This window comes from Rhagoletis zephyria, unplaced genomic scaffold, assembly GCF_001687245.7.
Source record: "Rhagoletis zephyria isolate East Lansing unplaced genomic scaffold, Rhagoletis_zephyria_1.1 Rzeph_scaffold_02257, whole genome shotgun sequence".
Taxonomy (NCBI): Eukaryota; Metazoa; Arthropoda; class Insecta; order Diptera; family Tephritidae; genus Rhagoletis; species Rhagoletis zephyria.
In genome coordinates, this window is record NW_016159341.1 from 1 (window position 1) to 22,448 (window position 22,448).

The 22,448-nt window shown below is 34.3% G+C and overlaps 3 protein-coding genes across 7 annotated transcripts in view; 2 read left to right on the forward strand and 1 right to left on the reverse strand.

Moving 5' to 3' along the window:
* Positions 1–564: 564 nt before the first annotated feature.
* On the reverse strand, positions 565–7,887 carry LOC108366400 (adiponectin receptor protein-like). 4 transcript variants are annotated; one of them, XM_017620798.1, is made up of 7 exons: positions 7,850–7,868; positions 7,585–7,797; positions 6,508–6,523; positions 6,008–6,432; positions 1,626–1,724; positions 1,173–1,525; positions 565–903 (listed from the first exon to the last, which is right to left on the reverse strand). In XM_017620798.1, exons 2-7 carry the CDS (start codon positions 7,741–7,743, stop codon positions 594–596), a joined length of 1,362 nt encoding a protein of 453 aa, XP_017476287.1. In that variant the 5' UTR covers positions 7,744–7,797; positions 7,850–7,868; the 3' UTR covers positions 565–593. The 4 variants fall into 4 exon arrangements, with proteins under 4 accessions (XP_017476287.1, XP_017476291.1, XP_017476290.1 ...); XM_017620802.1 differs by having other exon boundaries at positions 566–903; positions 7,502–7,887; XM_017620801.1 differs by having other exon boundaries at positions 566–903; positions 6,008–6,523; positions 7,489–7,887.
* A 4,331-nt stretch (positions 7,888–12,218) lies between these two features.
* Positions 12,219–13,873, forward strand: LOC108366403 (thioredoxin domain-containing protein 9). Its single transcript, XM_017620806.1, has 3 exons — positions 12,219–12,687; positions 12,764–13,123; positions 13,181–13,873. The coding sequence occupies exons 1-3, from the start codon at positions 12,511–12,513 to the stop codon at positions 13,292–13,294; spliced, it is 651 nt and encodes a 216-aa protein (XP_017476295.1). The 5' UTR covers positions 12,219–12,510; the 3' UTR covers positions 13,295–13,873.
* A 5,066-nt stretch (positions 13,874–18,939) lies between these two features.
* Orp8 (Oxysterol-binding protein-related protein 8) overlaps positions 18,940–22,448 on the forward strand; it is a 37,266-nt gene continuing 33,757 nt past the window's right edge. For both annotated transcript variants that reach the window (XM_017620803.1, XM_017620804.1), the window contains exon 1: positions 18,940–19,720. In XM_017620803.1, coding sequence (XP_017476292.1) covers positions 19,369–19,720 — 352 coding nt within the window. In that variant the 5' untranslated portion in view covers positions 18,940–19,368. The remainder of the gene's footprint in view (positions 19,721–22,448) is intronic.

Below are 22,448 nucleotides of genomic sequence, written 5' to 3' on the forward strand. Positions count from 1 at the left end.
CCTGCCGAAATTAACATACGACAATCTTTTACCCAGGCGACGATATATGGGTTGACTACTTCTAGGATTTGCCCATATGTTCAATAGATAACGAAAAAGCGGCTCTATCTGAGCAATGGTCGTGAGGGATTACATCCATACATATTTGTTTACGTAGGAGTATGACTATTCTTAAAAAAAAAAATCTAAAGTTCGTGCAATCGAACTATGCAGATTGTGATTGGTTATTGCGCCAATTTACGGAATTAGTAATTAAATGTATATTTTACTACATATATTCGGCATATTTCTCAGCTTATCTGTATGCTTTCGTTTTGTGGCTATAATTAACGAGCGATTAAAGTACATTCAATTTGTTTTGGTGGCTATGCGTAAACATTTTTTTTTAATGTATGTGAACAATCGTGTTCACAATACTGTTTGTTTTGCGGCAACTATATGCTGANAAATTGTATGACGGTGCACAAAAATATTTTGTTTAATACATATAAGAGAAGCGTATTACTTACCCATTAAAATTAACCAACCCAAACTGNGAATTGTATGACGGTGCACAAAAATGTATTTTATTTAGTAAATATAAGAGAAGCGTATTACTTACCCATTAAAATTAACCAACCCAAACTGGCCTGACTAATTTGACTGAACCAACCCTCCATGAGACTGTAATGAATAGCTGGTATTATGCCCGAAAGACCGAAACTCATGAAGACTCCAGCGCGGAGAGGTCGCAAGGCAGGTTCAGAGAATTTATCCCACAGCGAAACAATAATTGATAGAGTGCCCAATACACATACTACAGATAAGTAGATCACTTTAGGCTGATAATGACAATAGAACCCATAATACAACCAGGGCACAAACGAGCCCATTATGAGTAATGCAATTCCACAATAGTCTAATCTGTAGCGTAAAAAGAAATTAGATATTTGTGTCCGTTAGTAGTTACTGCAGTGCGTTTGTATACATTTTTCACTCACTTTGAAAACAGTCTTCCAATCTCCACCGAATGACAGCTAAGCGTGTGAAATGCGAATGAGAAGCCCAGGCATATGATGNACCCATTATGAGTAATGCAATTCCACAATAGTCTAATCTGTAGCGTAAAAACGTAACGATATTTGTGTCCGTTAGTAGTTATTGCAGTGCGTTTGTATAAATTTTTCACTCACTTTGAAAACAGTCTTCCAATCTCCACCGAATGACAGCTAAGCGTGTGAAATGCGAATGAGAAGCCCAGGCATATGATGGCACCAGCAAAGAAGGCACCAAATATAATTTTTTCTTGTACTTGTATCTCGACAGAAGGGCGAGACAAAAAGTACAGAGCCACACCAATAAAGGCTACACAGCCCAGCAAGTGTGTCCAAATGTTGCCTGTTTCCGTATGGACTCGAAATATGGACTTAAAACAGGCACTGAACGAGGGCAGTGGCGGACGATGGCCGCGGTGTAGAAAGTCATTATCTTGCAGCCACTTGGGTAAATTTTTATAGTGACACACAATCCAGCTAGCTTCCCATACCTGATTAGAAAAAAATGGTATTAAAAGGTTTGTATTTATTTATATTGCTAAAAGTTGTGTAACATTTTTAGTATAATAAAAAACACACTTATTAACTTACCCTACGGACGAACTCTTCAGCCTGCTCGGCAGCATTGTGGGCCAATGCACCCAAGTCAATCTCATCCGATAAAACGCCAGCCTTTAGCACTTCGGTCATCTGAAATTACATACATTTTATTTAACAATTTATTTTATTTTCTGAAAAAATGTATTGAAAATTGTTGCAAAATACATATGTATGTATGAATGTTATAAACGTTTTTTTTGTGACAATAACCTTCGAAATTTTACCTTCTCTGCGAAAGTTAAATTGTAATATTGATGGCATTANTATGGTATTAAAAGGTTTGTATTTATTTATATTGCTAAAAGTTGTGTAACAGTTTTTAGTATAATAAAAAACACACTTATTAACTTACCCTACGAACGAACTCTTCAGCCTGCTCCGCAGCATTGTGGGCCAATGCACCCAAATCAATCTCATCTGATAAAACACCAGCCTTTAGCACTTCGGTCATCTGAAATTACATACATTTTATTTAACAATTTATTTTATTTTCTGAAAAATTGTATTGAAAATTGTTGCAAAATACATATGTATGTATGAATGTTATAAACGTTTTTTTGTGACAATAACCTTCGAAATTTTACCTTCTCTGCGAAAGTTAAATTGTAATATTGATGGCATTATGCATTTCTTATCTTTCTTTCTTGCGGATTCAAATAATTTGTGTTGGAAAATATTTAGATACAAAAAGACCCTATCATTTCAACAAATTGTTTGCTATAGATAAGAATGGCAATCAATTAGCTGAATAGTTGTACATATTCATATAATTTCTAATAAGAAATCAAGTTAAAACAACATTTTACAATTTTCTTCTCCCGACGGAACAGAAGCTGGCCGCTTTGGAATTTCGCAATTGTCTGTGCCATGTAGAACAAAAAAATAAAAACTCTCGTCATACTCTCGACACTGTTGGAGCCACTATCTAATTAGTAGAACTACTCATCACTTTCCATGTTATATAAACTTTCCTCCAGATATGTATCTTTACTTTTTTTGTGTATCATAACCAATAGGGCTCGGAATCTCGAAAATATGCGCTATAAACACGTAAAATATGCAATACAAAATATTTTCCTAAAATTTTGTTGTCGTCACAAAAANTCCACTATCTAATTAGTAGAACTACTCATCACTTTCCATGTTATATAAACTTTCATCCAGATATGTATCTTTACTTTTTTTGTGTATCGTAACCAATAGGGCTCGGAATCTCGAAAATATGCGCTATAAACACGTAAAATATGCAATACAAAATATTTTCCTAAAATTTTGTTGTCGTCACAAAAATAACTAGCACATGGATTCTAACAAGAAAATAACAAAAACAGTTCACTTCAAAATATAATACATATTTATGTATACAATTAGTTTATAATAAAGCAGACAGTTTCAATCTTGGGTAAATAGAAACAAAGTATTTAATAGTGGTTCAGATAGATGTTTGGTAGGTTTAAGCAGAGACCATAACGATCATAAGAAGTAAAATTAAATATATAATTATTACGGAACAATGGAACAGTTTTTTTCGTCTCGCGGGACGATTATTTTTAGAGGCAAAAAAACAAAAACATAAAAAAATTTCCTTTTCTCATAATAATTATATGGGATCTTTATTTTCTTTCGTCCCTCAGGACGTTTATTTCAAGACAAGTATGATTTGGGTCTTCTCATAATAATTATATGGCATTTTTGTATTTTTTCGTCTCTCGGGGCGTTTATTTCGAGACCAAAATGATCTACGTCTCCTCATAATAATAATATGGGATCTTTATTTTTTCTCGCCTCTCGGGGCGTTTAATTCAAGACGAATATGATTTACGTCTTCTCATAATCATTATATGGGATTTTTATTTTTTTTGTCTCTCGTTACGTTTATTTCAAGACGGAAAAGATATACGTCTTTCCTTAATAATTACATGGGACTTTTATTGAAATGAAATTTCTTAATTGAGTTCGTAGATTTCTGTATCGTTCATTCGATTTTCAAAACTGCGGGGGTTTTAGTTTTTTGAAAAGGGTTGCCAGATGTTAGCAAATCATATTCCAATAATCGAGCTCGGAGATAAACGTTTAATTTCGTGAAATCTGCAGTACATGTACCGATTATATCAAGAGAAAACGTGGGATGTAAATCATTTTCGTCCTCAAATTAACGTCACGAGAGACGAGAAAAATAAAAGTCGCCTATAATTATTATGAAAAGATGTAGGTCATTTCCGTTGTAAAAATATATCTACGTCCCACGAGACGAAAACAAAAATAAAGTCCCACATAATTATTATGAGAAGTGGTAATTCATTTGAAATAAACGTCCCGCGGGATAAAGAAAATAAAAGTCCCACAGGATTATTATGAGAAGACGGAAATAAGTAATTTTCATCTTGAAATAAACGTCCCGAGAGACAAGAAATATAAAAGTCCCATAAAACTATTATGAAAATACGTAAATAATTTTCATCTGAAAATAATCATCCCGTGAGACGAAAAAGGATATTTATCGTAAATAATTATTATACAAAGTTGGAAGAAATTTCTCTTAAAACAAGGCGTCTATGGGTTTAAGTGGATTGTTACCCTGGGGACAAGCAACTAGCAAATTTGCCATTTTGATCCAACAACTCGTACAACCTACAGCCATTTGGGGGCTTTAATGAATTATAGTACGCCATTAGGAGAGAGGCAGCTGCCCCCTAAAACATTATGCAGGAATGGCTTACCAAGTATCTTTAGCCTTATCTTCGCACAGGAAGTGTTCGACTGTCTCTTCTAAGTCGGTAATCGCAACTGCGACAGAACCTGTTAAGAACAATTCAATTTTTTCGGCATGTACCCCAACGGGCCAGTACCCTGTGCACACTGCAGTAAGTCTTCTTTGCTCATTCTTAAGAGCTTTGGTTTTAAGTGGGTTGTAGGACACCCAGAACTGCCGAGGAATCCCCTACGATCCTGTACGGTTCTACATCTGCTTGACCTCCAAGTGATAAATTTCGGTAATTTTTGCGTGCCACACATTTAGTGCGGAGCCGAACCTTGCACTCATATTAGGGTAATTTCATATTGATCAGAGATATAGGCCAGCTCTCTCCTACAATCGTCACTAATTAAAGGTAATTTTTATGTCAAGTGATTTCGCACTAAATAAAACAGCAAAAATATGAAAAAACCATATGCATTTATTGTAAAATATACTAAGATTGTACAAAAAATATGGGCATTCCCATGGTGTCGCACGTGACAGTCGTACGATTTCAATGTGATACAAAAAAGGAATACCATTTGTTTTCTTTAACTTTTTTGGGCCATTGTATAGCACATAATTAGCTCTATATTTAACCGAAAAATGAAATCAATCGAACTGCTTGGTCCTGAAATATAAACATTTAAAGAGAGTGTCGTTACGTGACAAAAAATGGAAGTTGATTTTTTCTTTTCTTACAAAATCGCAAAACTCTGCGAATTGTGGATGGCTATTTTCATGAAACTTATTTTAATATGATTTGGAGCAATTCTAGTTGTTTTTAGAGTTTTTTGAATTAATGCAAATTGTTTCAATTCTCTTTTACAACCCCAAGTGTGAAACGTGACGTGACGTGGCGTCACGTGACATAAATTTCCATCGTTATATTTTTGTTAATATTGCTTTTAAATGAATTTTTAACGCAAATAAAACATGTATTTTATGTAGAATATACTTTATATTTTGACTTCAGCGCCAATTCAGGGTCAATTTATTGGAAATCTATGATTTATTATGTTTCAACCACATACGCCAAATTCGAACCAAATCGGACCATAAATACGGTTTTTCGAAATATCTCGACCTTGGCACCACCTAGGAAGACCATTTTATGCAAACATGATTCTACTTACATAGCCAGTATATATTTTAAAAAGCAGACAAATCGGCCCGTAAATACGTTAGATATAAAACTTTTATTTTTTTTGTCGTGGTGGACCTTCCGCTGGAAACACCCATATGCAAAAAAAAGAGTACTTTTTGAAAAAAATTGGAAAACCATGCATTCACTGCAAAATATGCACTAACATTTGATGACATTTTAAAGGAAATTTCATGATTCGTAAAGATAACTGAACCATTTCCGTTTGAAGGCACCCAATAATAACATGCATTTGCATGAGATTCCGAACCCTAGTTATCAACAGTGAAATATGGTTATTTCAAAAACAAAAGATTTTATGCCAGAAAAACATTTTGCTTTTGGGCTATTATCACATTTCTTGCACTTAAGTTCAAAAATTAACGATAAGAAAGACAACAGGCAGCTTACAACGAACTTATATANATTCGATGTAAAACTAAGTAAAAAATAAGTGTAAAAAGCATAGATAGCCTCTTCCTGTTTACTCACCTCAGCCTCAATGAGTTGCGTATCCTCGGGCGTAGAAGGCAAAGGACATCCTGCATCGTCTTCCTCCACTAACTCGTCATCATATTCGAGCAAATCTATATCATTAGTACTTAGCGAATCTTCGGGTCCCCAGCCACGGCGCTTACGCAATATCATTTTGACCTCTTGGAAAATAATATCCTCATCTTCATCATCTCCATCGCTACGCCCTATTGACTCTACGCACGAATGTTCCGGCGATTCAAATTCGCAACTATCGTCTGCTACGAAACCAGCCATATTATTATCGGAAACAAAATTGTCTTTCGAGACATCAGGTGCAATAAGCTTTGTGGAGGATGTTGTGGTTTCCATCTCCATTTTTTTGTTATTTATTAGTCGATTCTTACTAATTAATATGGTTAATAGAGAATTTTCTGTTTGCTCTATATTTTCAAAACAAAGAGACTGAATTAGAGCAACGGCTTAGAGAGCGATTTCTTCAAAAGTTGTTAGTTTACCGTTGGAGTTTTGTTGCTGAAATGAAAATAAAAGAATGTTTGACGACGAAGGTTGCAAATTTTTGCTTATATTCGATGCGGTTTTACTTTTCGCACCTATTTTCTTTAACAAATATGGCTTGATTTTACATTCAACAATTTAGCGGACACGCTTGAATTTAATTTTTATTAGATTTAGTCTAGTTGAATATATTTTCAATTTAGTTAATTCTTGATTTGGTTAGGTTAAATGTGCATTCCAAAAGTAAAATATGTATATTTGTTTTATTATATATAGTCATGTCAATGTGGCACAAAATTCCAAACTATTTTGATGATATATATTTTTTAATTAATCAATTGGTAAACGAAATCGCTTTTTTATTGAAAACTATGTAGCTAAACAGAATTTTTTATTGCCTTGCACGAGAAAAAACCTAGTGAAAAGATATGATTGCATTCATGTTAATTAGTAAATATTCAGAAAGGACAAAATTTGCAATCGAGTCTCCCAAAAAGTGTATATGTATGTATATACATGCACTAGGTACATGTACGTACAAGTGTACATACTCCCTGCTTGTGACGTAGCAAGTAATGGAAAACTACATTTAAACATACATAGTACGTACGGCCAAAAGTTGTAACTTAATTACTATCTACTGTAGGCATGCAAATAATATATACATACATAGTTTTATGAAATACCACCAGTATGGCATATATTTTTAATATTATCAAATCAAGATAATAAAAGCAAAAACGTAATATTGATATTGTCCATAATGAAATTTTCATATGGGTGGGGAAAGTAACAACACTACATGGAAATGACATGCATCTTTCGTGTCACACAGCTAGCCTCACCCCTCACTTCTTTCACCGGTCTTATGGATGCATAGAGTAAAAATTACATAAATTTACAAAGTAGTGCTAGGCAAATTACCAGGAAAATGAGGGCTATAATTCAGATGTTTCTCCAAAAGTAGGCCGAAATCTTACTTTTTGTACTTACCCAGAAATAACTGCTTACCTACTCCCGTTAACAAGACCATTTACAAACAACTTTTATTACGATTTGAACAAAAACGGCTTTACCTTTTTATGAATTTCAACAAAATGCTGAGATTTTAACGAGAAGGCTTCAAATTGAAGCAAGAAACGCAAAACTTCCTCCAAACTGCTCCAAACAATGCAAAAAAACTTCGATAATAGGAAAAACAGAATGAATACCATTAACACGGCCAGAGTTCCCATGCACACTTAAAAAATTAACTGTACAATTTGCAACGTAGAGCTACCGCAACTTCTACACAGATATCGACACATCTCTTAAAAAAACATAAGGCAATTTATTTTCTATGAAAATTGTGTACCCAATTTTTCTCGATAAGACAAAAATTTAACTTCAACTAATACTTAGACACCGGGTGACATTTCTTGACTGAACTTGGCAGCCACGCCAGATAGTTTCATCTATCCGGATGAACTCTCAGCTGACGGAAACAGCTGTTGTGGAGAATGTCAACTGGCAGGAGCTACACAGGGGTTAAAATGGGTGCTTTCCCGCACGCAACACAGGAAAACACTGATGTCGTGATAACCATGTAAAAAAAATATATTTCCACTGGAGGCCGCTTATTTCTCATTGGCTGCAATATATGTCAGCGCTTATTGCTTGACATCTATTGCAGGCAATTCGATAGTTTGACAGCCATATTTTCATTTGAAAAAAGGGTGCTAGTGGTAACATCGATGAAATTTATTATTATTATTTATTAAATCAAAATAAAAATATGTTCCCTATGGGATTATTTATGATTACGTTTTAGGAAATTATTCAGCAAGTTTCTTTAAAGATTTGAATGTTTTTAAACACTGAAATTGAGAGAATGTAGCATGATAAAAACATTACAAGGTAAATTCATTCTCTCATTTCGTCGGCCATAATTTTTTTCTGACGGTTGCCAACATTTTAAAATCATATAAAATTGAAAATAAAAAAAATTAATTGTTCCCAATTGTTGTTGTTTGAGATTAAAAATGAGAATGTGTGTGTGAGTTTGAGTTTTGATTTTAAAATTATATTGTTGGCAAACGTCAGACTGCCTCTCAATGGTTTTACCTTGTTATGTTTTTATCATGGAATGTAGTCTGGTGGCGTTATGCGGCAAATGCTTATGTAAATGGGATTATTTATGATTACGTTTTAGGAAATTATTCAGGATTTTTTTTTAAGATTTAAATGTTTTTAAACACTGAAATTGAGAGAATGTTGTCTGGTGGCGTCATGCGGCAAATGCTTATTTTCGAAACATCAAAGTGCCCACACACAAAAACTTGCAATCATATTGTTCATCAAAATGACAGTTGGTAGGCCATCGATGTTTGCCTGTGGAGTTCTGCGGTAACAGCCCAGAAATCATTCCCGTACTCAACAAAATAGGTTCTTTCCGTATGCAACGCGGGATCCCGCGGGTGCCCAAAATAGCCCAGAAATCATCCCGGTACTCAACGGGATGGGTAATAGAGAGCTAAAGTTGGATCGTATTGGATCGTAAAAGTCTTCTTCTTCCTGCCCGAAACAGGCCTTACTTTTTCTTCGGATAAAAATTGATAAAGTGTCAAAGTGCATATCAGCCGTTTTGTATTTACATTTATTTTCAATCTTTATATGTATTCTTTTTTATTAATACAATAGTAGGTACAACAAGATAAAAACATTACAATATGAATTCACTCTCTCAATTCGTATGCCATGATTTTCTACATATATAAGGGTACATATGTACCCTTCCCTATCCTGCACAACCCAAAATGGAACAATGTGTGATTCAAATGGGTTTTGTTATCACCATTTTGCTATCAATTGAATTTGTTCGCAGCATTCATCCACTTGACTTTTCCTGCTGTCGAGTATTCTACGATGTTCCTCTAACATTCTGTCATTTTCTTGTTGTTCGATTCGCGTTGCCGCAGTATTCGCCACACTGCCTTCCAAGTAAGTCTGCAAGCCTTTCAAAGTGGACCACCTTCATCTTTTTTCACGACGGACTGGATTCGATACACTACGTCATTCAGCCGTTTGACAACCTATCCTCCGTTGGGGATTGTACAGCAACACTAAATTTTCATCTTGTCACTCATAATTTGCATCCGTTGTCTCACTAGAGCATGTATCTCTCTCAGTTCTTCCTCTAGGATGTTGGACGTCTCTTTCCCAATTCTTAATGCATAACCACTTACTCCAAATTCCAGGTCACTAGGCAACCGGAGTTCAGTGCCGAATATTACCCTGGCAGGAGTTTCACCCGAGGTTTCATGCACAGCTGACCGGTATCTCATCAGGAACAAGCGTATGTGGACATCTCAATCTTTCTCATTCTTGTCCACGACTTTCCGCAAATGCTCTTTCAGGGTTCGGTGCAACCGTTCCACCTCCGGCCATTTGCTAAAGTAGTCCATAACCACAAGGACGTATCCGCTTGAATGGTGCATCTGAGTTATACTGCTTCATCTTGCCATGACTTCTCGATTTTGCTGCAATACACTCCGCACAGTTAGCAATCCACTCTGCGACCGATTCCCGACAACCAACGCAAAATAACCTCTGTTTTATCTTCTTCAGGGTCTTCGTGACTCCCAGGTTCCCTCCACTGGGACCATTGTGGAATCCCTTGACAACGTCCGGAACTCTTACCCTTTGCAAACAGCCAGATATCAACTTTAAGCTGTTGCATTGTGCCTAGTATACCTTTGCGATGGGGCTCTCCGCTGCCATTTGCTCCTTAATTGCCCATCTGCAGTCCATGCATTAAAAGCTCTAAATTATGTTATTATGTGAACAATGTTATATTTCTAAATACCAGACTAGTCCTCAATGAAAACATAACAATTTTTTTTTTTTAGTCGTAATTTGAAATTGTTCTTAAATGCCAAGGTTTACCAAATTCAAAAACAAATATATAGGTATTTTTATTTAATTTCAATTTGAAATTATTGAAATTTTCTTTAATTATTTAGAGTGCTCGAAGCACGTTAGCTTTTTTGCTCAGATTCAACATTTAATTATTCCCCAAAAAAAAAATAAATAAAATACATAACTAATTTCACCAGCTTCTTTCTTTCTTAGGGCCGTTAACTTCCTTTCTATGTTTTATGTTTCTATGTTGTTTAGCTCTCTAGAAATATCGCCCAATGAAAAAATCTTAAAAAAAAATACCGAAGTTTTTTATAATAATTAATTAAACACAAAAATGTGTATTTGGGGATATATTTTCCCATTTTTCCACCACGCGAGCGGATCTCGGTGTCTCTCCAGTAAATATTGATTACCCTCAACCGTGGCAGACACTAAACAACTTTTGTGGCCTTACTTAGAGTTTTTATCAAAATCACTCCAAAGAGAACTTCCGTTTGTTTGATGCACGTTGTTATCCGGTAAAATATAATTTTGAAACACTGCTCCTCAAAATTGTATTTTGCAACCCGTTACAGTACTTTGGCGACGCTCTATGAAAATATAAGTTGCGTTCTCTAACTCGCAAGAAGTTGCAAGAATTTACAGGAATTTGCCAGAAAGCGTTCCCGTACTCGGCTCTCTGGCTTCTATTGCCTTTTGACAGAGCTGGTTCCTCAAAACCTGGTTGACACTAATCATCGATTATCATCGTTATCGACGTTTTCGACTCCATGCACACAACACGGTCTCGGTAACGTCGATAACGATGTTTAATCGACGATTAGTGTCAACTGGGCTCTAAGCATCCCGCCCTTATGCAGCGTTTTTGCTGCATTTAAAATGCAGCATTTAGCACTTTCGAACATATGTTTTCGAAGAGCGTTCATGCTATAGCATTTAGCAAATGTGCATTTACGCGAGTTCGAAATCGTACGCTTTTGACAAACAACCGTGTTCCGGTCTCTTATTTAGATCCGCATATATTACGATCAATTCTCACGCAGAAGAAAATCTGCAAAAATCCTACTGAAAGGGAAAAAATAAAATTTAAACCAAAAATTCAATACAAAAACTTGAATTGTTATAACCATAACCAAACATTTGTTTGTGTATATATTCATTTGTCGGTGCTGTCAATTAAAATTTCCTCACTTAAATAGGAAACAAACCAAACAGAGTTAATCACAAATTGATCCAGATTTATATCAGCATCACATCGATGTTGAATTTGCTTAACTTTTCTTTATCCAAATATGTAATGTAAAATAAAAGAAATCTCGATCGGCGATCACTGAAACGCAGCTAGCAACTGTATACTCGAAAAAGCAATGTTGCCACTTTTTCTCTTTAAACCATGTTCGAATCGTGGAAATTTTGGAAGATCACAGGGTTGCTTTTAGCATTTAGATTCTTAATGCAAAAATGGAGTTGCATTTAGTTGCATTTAGGTGACGAATTTTGTATGGATAAATGTACATTTAGAGTAGCATTTAGAGCTAAATGCGCTAAATGTGCTTTTACGCGTAAGCAAAAACAGCCCATTAGGGGTGGTTACTCAATGTCTGGTTATCACTAGTTTGCGGTTAAACATCGTTATCGACGTCTTGGTCTCCATGCATATAACACGGTTTCGATAACGTCGATAACGATGTTTAACCGCGGATTAGTGATAACCAGACATTGAGTAACCGGCCCTTAATGATCAATCATCGAGTATCGACATAATTTTTTCAATACTAATCGAATACTCAAATTGCCCAACAGTATCAAATATATTCTATTCGATAATCGATACTATTCACATCACTTGAGGTGACAAATGTTTTCCGTTCTCGTGTGTAAACTTAACTGAATATCGCAAAAAATTTAAAAAACTAGAGTGCTTTCGATAAAAATACAATATTTTCGAGTAATTAGTGTATTTTTCGCTAAACACTACCACACCAGTTGCAATACGACAACTGCGCTTGCTTCCCTTTTGCTTATTTCTCAATAATACTTGCACCTGCCACGCCGGTTTTCTGGCTTGTATATCTACATACGCTCTGCGGCGATCTAAGGAAATGGCCAACATGTTGGAAAATCAATTGTTGACTGCAACTGAACTGATTGAAAAGCAGTTAGATCAGCAGCTAGATCAGTTGGGCAATTTGGACTCAGATGACTTGAAATCAATAAGGGAACAACGTCTCAAAGAAATGAAAGATCTGAATCGTAAAAAGCAGGAGTGGTTGAAAAATGTGGGCGTTATCTTTTAATTATGTAGTTACCATTAGGTAAAAAGCTAACATCGTTTCAATAACCTCTTTACTTTAGGGTCATGGGACATACAGCGAGTTGGCCGATGAAAAGGAATTTTTCGAGGTTTCGAAAAAGTCTCCAAATATAGTTTGTCATTTTTATCGTGACTCCACAGAGCGCTGCCGCATTGTGGATATGCATTTGAAAATACTTGCTACTAAACATATTGAAGCGAAATTCTGCAAAGTAAATGCTGAGAAGTCACCTTTCTTAACGCAAAGACTGCGCATTAAAGTTATTCCCACTATTGCATTAGTTAAGGACAGTAAAACAAAGGATTTCATAGTTGGATTTACCGATTTGGGTAACTGCGATGATTTCTCAACAGATATGTTGGAATGGCGAATAGCACAATCTGGTGCAATTGATTACAAGGTAAGATGCATTCTGTGGTATGAGCTAGAGAGCTTTTAATGTTTCAATTATTTGCAGGGCGACCTTATGACACCACCTGATGTAAAGAAGAAGGCGTATATTAACCGTTTGAACAAGACCATACGTAGTGGCTATGACTCTGATGATTCTGATATAGATTTTGATGATTAACAGCACTTATACAGCAGGTGGCAACTGAAGAGCCCACAGTGTCTTTAAAAAAAGCTAGAGTTTAAAAAGCTTGCTTAGCAAATTCAACTCAATCAAAATTAAATTAATTGCATATGTACATATGTATGTATGTATAACAAACTTCATGATTTGTAAAGAGTAAAAAATCTACAGTTGCGAGAAATCAACGAAACTCTTCAGCAGCTTACTCCAATTAGCATGAAAACAATATGCTTACAAAAATTTTTACCCTTGGTTGCGTATTCAATTCAATTTATAACTTAGAAAAGGCACAAACAGGCGTGGCAAACTTTAGTATTGTTCTCAATGGGGAACAACTGGAAAAGACAAATACTGGTACATGTGTGTTTATTAATTCACAAACATATTTCTAGGGCTTTCTTAGTACATTTACAATATTTATTTTTTATACTATTACACAAAAATTAACAAAAATATGCATGCAAAACTAGAAATACGGATAAATCGATAAGATTTGTATATAAGAATCCACTAATTGTATTGCGTTCTTAAGTTTGATTCGCAAAAACAATAAAAGCGGTCTTATCAAATGCAAAACTTAATTTTATTTTTAAATGGTCTTTTTATATGCCGGACAAAAGTATTGGCAAGGAGAATTTTTCGCAATACATGCAAAGTTCTTTATTCTAGTTTATTTTAAAAAATGTTTAATAAAAAAATAGTTCGTACTTCACCAAAACCATAAAAACAAAATCTCTAAACTTTGTGCTAAACTCGGGGAAAATTTAATAAATTTGCATTCTAATTTGCAACTTTCTATTCAGATTTTTGAGAAAAATGTTAGGTATGCAGTTTTATAGCCCATTCAATTTTAGTATAACAAAGTACAAGTTTGAAGTATCTAAAAAATCGCGTTGATTTTTGGCAGCTTTNTTTTAATAAAAAAATAGTTCGTACTTCACCAAAACCATAAAAACAAAATCTCTAAACTTTGTGCTAAACTCGGGAAAATTTAATAAATTTGCATTCTAATTTGCAACTTTCTATTCAGATTTTTGAGAAAAATGTTAGGTATGCAGTTTTATAGCCCATTCAATTTTAGTATAACAAAGTACAAGTTTGAAGTATCTAAAAAATCGCGTTGATTTTTGGCAGCTTTGTGAGTGGAAGGTGTTGTTCATTTTCTCCATACAAAAAATAATTGTCGAACATACTTTTTATGGAAGAACCCGAGTGAAAAAAAATTTTTTCATCTTGTCTTGTGTAGTTGGATCATGGAATTACTGAATTCCAGAGTTTAACAGTGTAAAACTCGTAAACTTATGAGGCTTTAATGGAACGCCCCCTTTGTGAAAAGGAGCGTAAACTGACTGTTTGACCATGATGCAATAATACAAGGTGTTATCAGTTGGCAACTTCTCGCTCTAATTCCGCCATATTGACTACCTTACGTGAAACAGTGTTCCTTCTTTCACTATTCTTTGCCCAATAATATAGTTGAATGCTTTTTATTTTTTCTCAGTATACACACTTTGATTTCTTAAAAAGGTATTTTATCTTATTTTATTTCATTTCATAACGAATACACTATAAAAAAGCAAATTTTGTTAAGGAGAAAATGTGAAATTTTATATTTTTCCCCCATTTGGGGATTCATTTCTTCCCGTTTTTCTTCTCATTCTACTGAGCTAAGGTAGTGTCAAATCGAGCTGTCACAACTGATACCATGGTAACTGATACCACCTTGTATTATTGCATCATGCTGATTGACAGCCCAACCAGTGTTTTGTGAAGCAATTTTTGTTTCGCAGTATTTTCCATTACATCCCGCCATCTTGTCTCTCTTGCTAAAATACAATTAAAAATGCAGAAAATTAGCAGAAAACCTATGTCAAAACAGTTAGGGGATGAAATTAATTTATTTTTTTATCGTCCTATCGATCGTTTTCGACAACCTTATCGTCGCCTGGGTAAAAAAAAATTGTCGTATGTTAATTTCGGCTGGTTTTGCTAAATCGGGGTTGAAGTTTGGACTGCAATTTCTAAAAATGCGAAGATAGATTTTCTCCAAAATCTCTGAAAATATTACTAGTTCACAAAATTCTTAAATTATTTAATTTTTAATGTTTATTGTTAATTAGTTTTGAGTTTATGTAGGATTTTCTTTAGTAAAATTTTGCCGTAAGCTCCACTTGTCCACAATTTGGCCGTCACATTGTATGAAATGCGACAAAGTGTGATCAAAATTTCTACCAAATTAACGACACTACTCAATATCTCGGATAAAGAACGCCATTTTTAAGATATTGAATAGTTTAATATGACTGCATCACCAATTAAATTTTTACTGAATTATCGAAAAAGTTGTAGTCAATATCTGGGAAACTAAAGGAGATATCTAAAAACTGATAGCAACAATCGGAAGACCTTATTTCAAAATATATAACTGCATCTACAACTAAAAATCGTCAAAATGGCGCTTACGACAATCTTTTACCCAGGCGACGTTATGTCAATATCGTTGTAAAGCTAATACAACCCATTATTCCGTAATCTAAACTTACATATTTTTCTTAGTGTATAAATTTGATTGGAACTGAATTCGAGAATGCACACATAGCAAAGTGTCCATTCATCTGGCAGCTAATTCAGAATTGAAGCCTGTTTACTTCAGCATTCTCAGTTTTTCATTCTGGTATTTACCACCTTGCCGTGTGAAATGAAATTTTTTTAAAGCGAAGCGCACATTGGCGCGATTCTGTCGTTGCGAATCCGCAAGCCCAAAAATTACAACAATGCTACCCATACATTTTAATGCGCTAGCGCACACTTGCACGATTCCGTCGCTGCGAATTTTTCGAACATTCAATGTTCCTCTCTATTGACGCGTTCGAAACGCGGCTTGCAGCAGTGTCCTTGGACACACACGCGAAATAATGGCAATTTTTTCTTGACCGTTTTCTTGAGAGCTGCATACAGGGCTTTAACAGTGTAAAACTCGTAAACTTATGGGAATTTTGACATTTTTGATACTTCACAGCCTGTTGCCTCACTCTTTCCTCAAGAAATAATGGAACGGGCATATATTTCTGTTGCAAACTTGGGTTGCCTTGTGCTCTTTTTTCACAAAAAACTTTAGAAAACCGTAGTAGAAAGCATAGTAAATTTCTTAAAAACTGCGTACTGCCTTAAGGAAATTTGACTCAAGAAAATTTCTTAGCCATTTCTTGTACGTCATTTTATATGGAGTTTTTGCTTTTCTTGAGAGCTGCATACAGGCCTTTAATGGAACGCCCCCTTTATGAAAAGGAGCGTAAACTGTCTGTTTGACAGCTCAACCAGTGTTTTGTGAAGCAATTTTTGTTTCGCAGTATTTTCCATAACATCCCGCCATCTTGTCTCTCTTGCTAAAATACAATTAAAAATGCAGAAAATTAGCAGAAAACCTATGTCAAAACAGTTAGGGGATGAAATTCATTTATTTTATTCGGTTCTAATTTCATTATTATTTTTATTTATTTTATCAAATATTTAAGTATAAAATTTGGGCCCCTCGGCAACACTGAAGTTTGCGAGGTCGCCTTATCGTCCTATCGATCGTTTTCAAAAACCTTATCGTCGCCTGGGTAAAAAAAAATTGTCGTATGTTAATTTCGGCAGGTTGTGGGAAATCGGGATTGAAGTTTGGAATACAATTTCTAAAAATGCGAAGATAGATTTTCTCCAAAATCTCTGAAAATATTACTAGTTCACAAAATTCTTAAATTATTTAATTTTTAATGTTTATTGTTAATTAGTTTTGAGTTTATGTAGGATTTTCTTTAGTAAAATTTTGCCGTAAGCTCCACTTGTCCACAATTTGGCCGTCAGATTGTATGAAATGCGACAAAATTTCTACCAAATTAACGACACTACTCAATATCTCGGTTAAAGAACGCAATTTTTAAGATATTGACTAGTTTAATATGACTGCATCACCAACTAAATTTTTACTGAATTATCGTAAAAGTTGTAGTCAATATCTTGGAAACTAAAGGAGATATCTAATAACTGATAGCAACAATCGAAAGACCTTATTTCAAAATATATAACTGCATCTACAACTAAAAATCGTCAAAATGGCGCTTACGACAATCTTTTACCTAGGCGACGTTATGTCAATATCGTTGTAAAGCTAATACAACCCATTATTCCGTAATCTAAACTTACACATTTTTTTTAGGGCCGGTTGTTCAATGTCTGATTAGCACAAATCGGAGGTAGAAGCTCCGGTTAAGCACAACTACTGCTTTATCGATCACATGTTACATGCATGAAGGCTCTGTTATGCATACTTGGCATTGCATGCACTGCTATACCATTTTTACGTAGAAATCAAAATCCAACAGACTTTTACGTATGTAATGCTGTGCGTTGGGTAACCGCTTAAGCTGAAATTAGTCGAGAACGCAGAACGTATACTTAAACGCAGTCTGTATACGCAGAATTTTGTCGATTACTAGAGCCCTCAGTGTTGCTTACTACACTGTTGCCACTCTTCAATGCCTTTTCATAAACTTACCCTTTCAACTACAATTTTTGGTGCTATAATAGATCGTAGCTTAATATAAACTACTTAGTGTTTAACAAAAAACCTTATTCAATAGTAAATTTCAAATATTTTAAACGTATTTGGAATAGGAACTTATAACTTTTTTACCATCTGAAAAACTGACGAAGTGGCAACCATCTAAAGAAGGAGAAATCAGCTGACACGGAAAAATCTAAATTCCGCAGATTTCTGCGCTACGGGCTACAACTACAGAAAAATTCTGCGGTGTTGAGTTTTCATTTACATGGCGCTTTGGTAAGACAGATCGTGTCAGCTGACTCGGGTTTACGTACCGGTAGGTTTACGTTCTTGACTAATTTCAGCTTTACACGCGAAGCTCATTTAACAGATTCCTTATGTGACAACTCTCAAGCAATGCCAAGTATGCATAACAGAGCCTTGATGTCGAAATCGTCGATAGTGTAGTGGTAGTGATAACCAGACATTGAACAACCGGCCCTTATTAGTGTATAAATTTGATTGGAAGCGAATTCAAGAATGCACACATAGCAAAGTGTCCATTCATCTGGCAGCGAATTCAGTATTGAAGCCTGTTTACTTCAGCATTCTCAGTTTTTCATTTAGGTATTTACCACCTTGCCGTGTGAAATGAAATTTTTTTTTAATGATTGTAGATTGCATGATAAAAACATAGCAAGGTAGAACCGTTCTCTCAATTTGTCGGCAATGTTTTTTTTTTTTTGAAGTTTGCCAACAAAATCATATAAAAGTGAAAATAAAAAATTTAAATGGTTCATAATTGTTGTTGCTTGAGATTGAAAATGAAAATGTGTGTGTGAGTTTGTGAGTAAATTTAAAAATTAAATTGTTTGGAAACGTCAAGAATTTTAAAATTGACTCTCAGCGGTTCTACCTTACTATATTTTTATCATGGTAGGCATGGTAGATTGAAAACATATAAGCCACAAAGCCACACTAAATTGTAAATATTTTAGGATTAAAATTTTAAATAATTTCACAGTTATACAACTCTGACATATGTATTGGCTTTTACACCATGACAACTTAATCCATTGTCAATAGATTTTCACCATACTGAACCAAATAGCAACTCTGGTATTTTGCTTTTTTGCATTGATGTTGGACGTTCATTGGAATTGGTCTTGGAATTGGTTGAGTCGTTGAATTCGGTTGCTTTTGGATACGTTTGGTATATTTAGGTGGACCCGGGGGGCTGAAGATGGAAAAATTAATAAATATAACTAAACAGTATTCTAATTTGTGAATATAGTGACAACAACAAATGTGAAAGTGCTAAGCAAATAGCGGTGTAATGTTATTCAACTGAAGTATATAGATCACTGTGGGAAGTAAAATCAATAAAATTTAAAAATAACTTTATACAATAATAAAGGAAAAAAGAAACTAAAATCAGTGACTGGATGTATTGCAGTTTATTGTTTACACTAATACCTTAATCAACTATATAGTGGGCATATTCGCCAACCTCCAAAAGTAAACTACACATATTTCTTTTGGCATGACGCAAACACCATCTGGCTCCGGCGGCCCCAATATCAGCAATTTGATGACGACAAGCAGTACACCAATACGCATTGGTAGCAGTTCAGCTTCAGTTGCGACTCAGCATGCAATGACCGGAAATGACTCATCTTCCCCGGGTGGTGGAGGCAGTGCGGGTGCTGCGAATTCAGCCGTGCCTCAATCAAGCAGTGTACCAACTGGTGCAGCCGAAACACTGCGCCAGCACCTGCAAAGTCAAATATCGCTGTCTATGGGAGCATCCAATCAATCGTTGGGTGTCAGCGCCGGTGCTGTAGGTGTTTCAAGCATAACTCCGCCTAATAGTGCAGGATTGCGGCAAACTGGAGGTAATTTTGAACACACATACATACATATGTAATAATTAGAATATTGGTGAACTCTTTATAAACTTTAGTTGCGATTCTATTTGGCTTCGTTTAAATTTATAAATGCTAAAACAGCCAACCTAAAAACAGTAAATACATTCATATATGCAAATAAACAAGAGTATTAGAACAACACAAACAATCAGCGAGCCCAACTACCTATCACAATTGGACACTAGATATTAATCAATATTCACAATTAGCATTTCTATGGTGCCTTTGTCCGCACCAAACTCACTTAAATATCCGTTACAATGAAGTACTTTGCACTGTAAAACTATCGTTGCTTTCCCTCAATTAAATTAGTGATTAGGGCTGTAAGATAACGCGTAGCCCATTGAGTGGTGCAAGTACGCAGCTCATAGCCATTGTAAAAAAATTCAGTCTGGTTGAACCACTCTTTCTAAGTTAAACTTGTTATTATTTTTCTATTAATCAAAACCATATAAATCGATGCTTCAAACTATACAAAATTTAGGAAAACTTAACAAATTTTCATCATACATAACTTCATAACTTTAAACTGTTTTGATCTGAATTTTTAGGTATGCAGTTTTATACATAACTCTTGTTTCCATTTATTAACCGACTTCCAAAAAAGGAGGAGGTATCAGTTCGTCGAAACATTTTATTTTTTTGTATTTATTTTTTTATTTTTTATGTATGTATGTTACCGCATAACTTTGGACCACGTCAACCGATTTTTGCATCGGAAAGGTAGTGTCTCAGAGGTGGTCCCATACTAATCTGGTGTATATCCGATCGTTGGATCATGCAATATATATGTATATATAAGAATTAAGATCTGTTTTGTTTTTTGCTTAAAAAGTACTTGTTCCATATGCATTTACATATACATATAATATATTTCCTAAAAATATGCGTTTGTTATAAACATGCCATCAAAGCATTTTAGAAAAAGCAAAATTACCAATGCACGTATACTCGAATGTTGTCCCTGCGAACCATTTTTTCAGAGTATTCTGCATTGTAAAGAAATTTTAAAGAATTCGTTAAGATTTAATTCGATTTTTTGCCGAATTTTCTAAAATAAAATAAATTTTTCAAGAATTTTCTTTATTTTTCGTACAGAAATTTCTTTACGAGCTGTGTCAACCACTTCATATAATTTTCTTTGAAAATTCGTAAAAAAATCGTTACAGAAATGANCCTTAAGATTTTGGGAACTTTGGTTTGCAGGGGTACTATAAATTTTTCTTAAATAGTGCCACTTTCATCAGCAAAATTTTAATTTTACAAATACCATCACTTGTAATAACATATGTACATACAGTGGAGAAAAAACGAATAGGGACACGACATTTAAATAAATTTTTCCTATTTCGCTTTTGTTTATTTAATATTTAATATTTATTATTTTTTATAAAAGTATAGCTTACTATGTCACAAAACCATATAAATTCATATTTCAAACACTGTGCAAAAACTATAAAAAATCAGCAAAATTTAAAATAAATTTCCACTTTTTAGTCAGATTTTTTAGGATTTTTTTTTTGAGTATGCAGCTTTATAGCCCATTCAAGTTTAGTACAATAAAGTGCAAGTTAGATTTTTTACAAAATCGCACTGATTTTTGATAGTTTTTATTGTGTGTTTTGCACTTAACAAAAAAAAAAAAAAATTGTCGAGCATACTTTGTATGGAAGAAAATTCGGTAAAACAAATCGCCAAAAATCAACGCGATTTTTTAGCAACTTAACACTTCATTCTACTAAAATTTAATGGGCTATAAAACTACACACTCAAAAAAATTCTAAAAAATCTGATTAAAAAGTTGGAAATTTATTTGAAATTTTGCAAAATTTTTATAATTTTTGCACAAAGTTTGAATTATGAATTTATATAGTTTTTGTTAGATAATGTGCTATACTTTTATAAAAGATAATAAATATTAAATAATCAAAAGCAAAATAGGAACAATTGGTTAAAATGGTGTGTCCCTATTTATTTTCCAGCCACTGTATGTATTTATGTAAATATACATAAGTACCATGTATTTATACGTACGCACTTCATAAATTCTTTCGGTATAAATTCGAACTGATAAGTGCCTTTATCAAATATATAATTTTCGTATTTAGGTGCTTGACAATACTAAACATATGCACATACATAGGGGTTTTTATGGTAGCTGTTAAATATTTGTTCTCGCTTCAATAAATAAACCCTACCTTGTTCAAGAAACAAGCCAACAAATTGAAGAAATATGATAACGAAATAATTTTGTAGGCTTTGTTGGCTCATACATATTTACATAAGCAAGTACGTAAGTAAGTAAGTAAGTAAGTGTAAGTATATAAACAAATGCACAAGGAATAAGCTTAGAACATTTATACCACGCAATTTTCATTTTAAATTGTACATGATTCCAAACGCTGCCATTTTTCCCATGGCTCTCGCCTAGGTCATGGTCATTGGCAATTGAAACGAAACTCATTTATTTTTCATCCACGGGAAACTATAAATTAAATGGACTAGTAAAAACAAGTGAGCATTTTTCCCAATGCTATTGCCTTCTTGGTTTGATATACAGATGTACATATAAATATACATGTCTACAAACATATGTATGTATGCATATTAGTATCCACTGAATGTTTGATGTTTAATTAGCTCGGTTGCGTGTCTAAGTACATATGTATACCTACTGTACTTAAGTTGAATAAAC

Bases quoted from the DNA above. Each gene is read 5' to 3' on its own strand.
- LOC108366403 (XM_017620806.1), top strand. From the start codon at position 12,511: ATGGCCAACATGTTGGAAAATCAATTGTTGACTGCAACTGAACTGATT. The intron at 12,688-12,763 runs GTGGGCGTTATC...TCTTTACTTTAG, and splicing joins AGCAGGAGTGGTTGAAAAAT to GGTCATGGGACATACAGCGA. The intron at 13,124-13,180 runs GTAAGATGCATT...AATTATTTGCAG, and splicing joins CTGGTGCAATTGATTACAAG to GGCGACCTTATGACACCACC.
- LOC108366400 (XM_017620798.1), bottom strand. From the start codon at position 7,743: ATGGGAACTCTGGCCGTGTTAATGGTATTCATTCTGTTTTTCCTATTA. The intron at 1,526-1,625 runs GTAAGTTAATAA...TTTTCTAATCAG, and splicing joins CTGAAGAGTTCGTCCGTAGG to GTATGGGAAGCTAGCTGGAT. The intron at 904-1,172 runs GTGAGTGAAAAA...TTTACGCTACAG, and splicing joins ATTGGAAGACTGTTTTCAAA to ATTAGACTATTGTGGAATTG.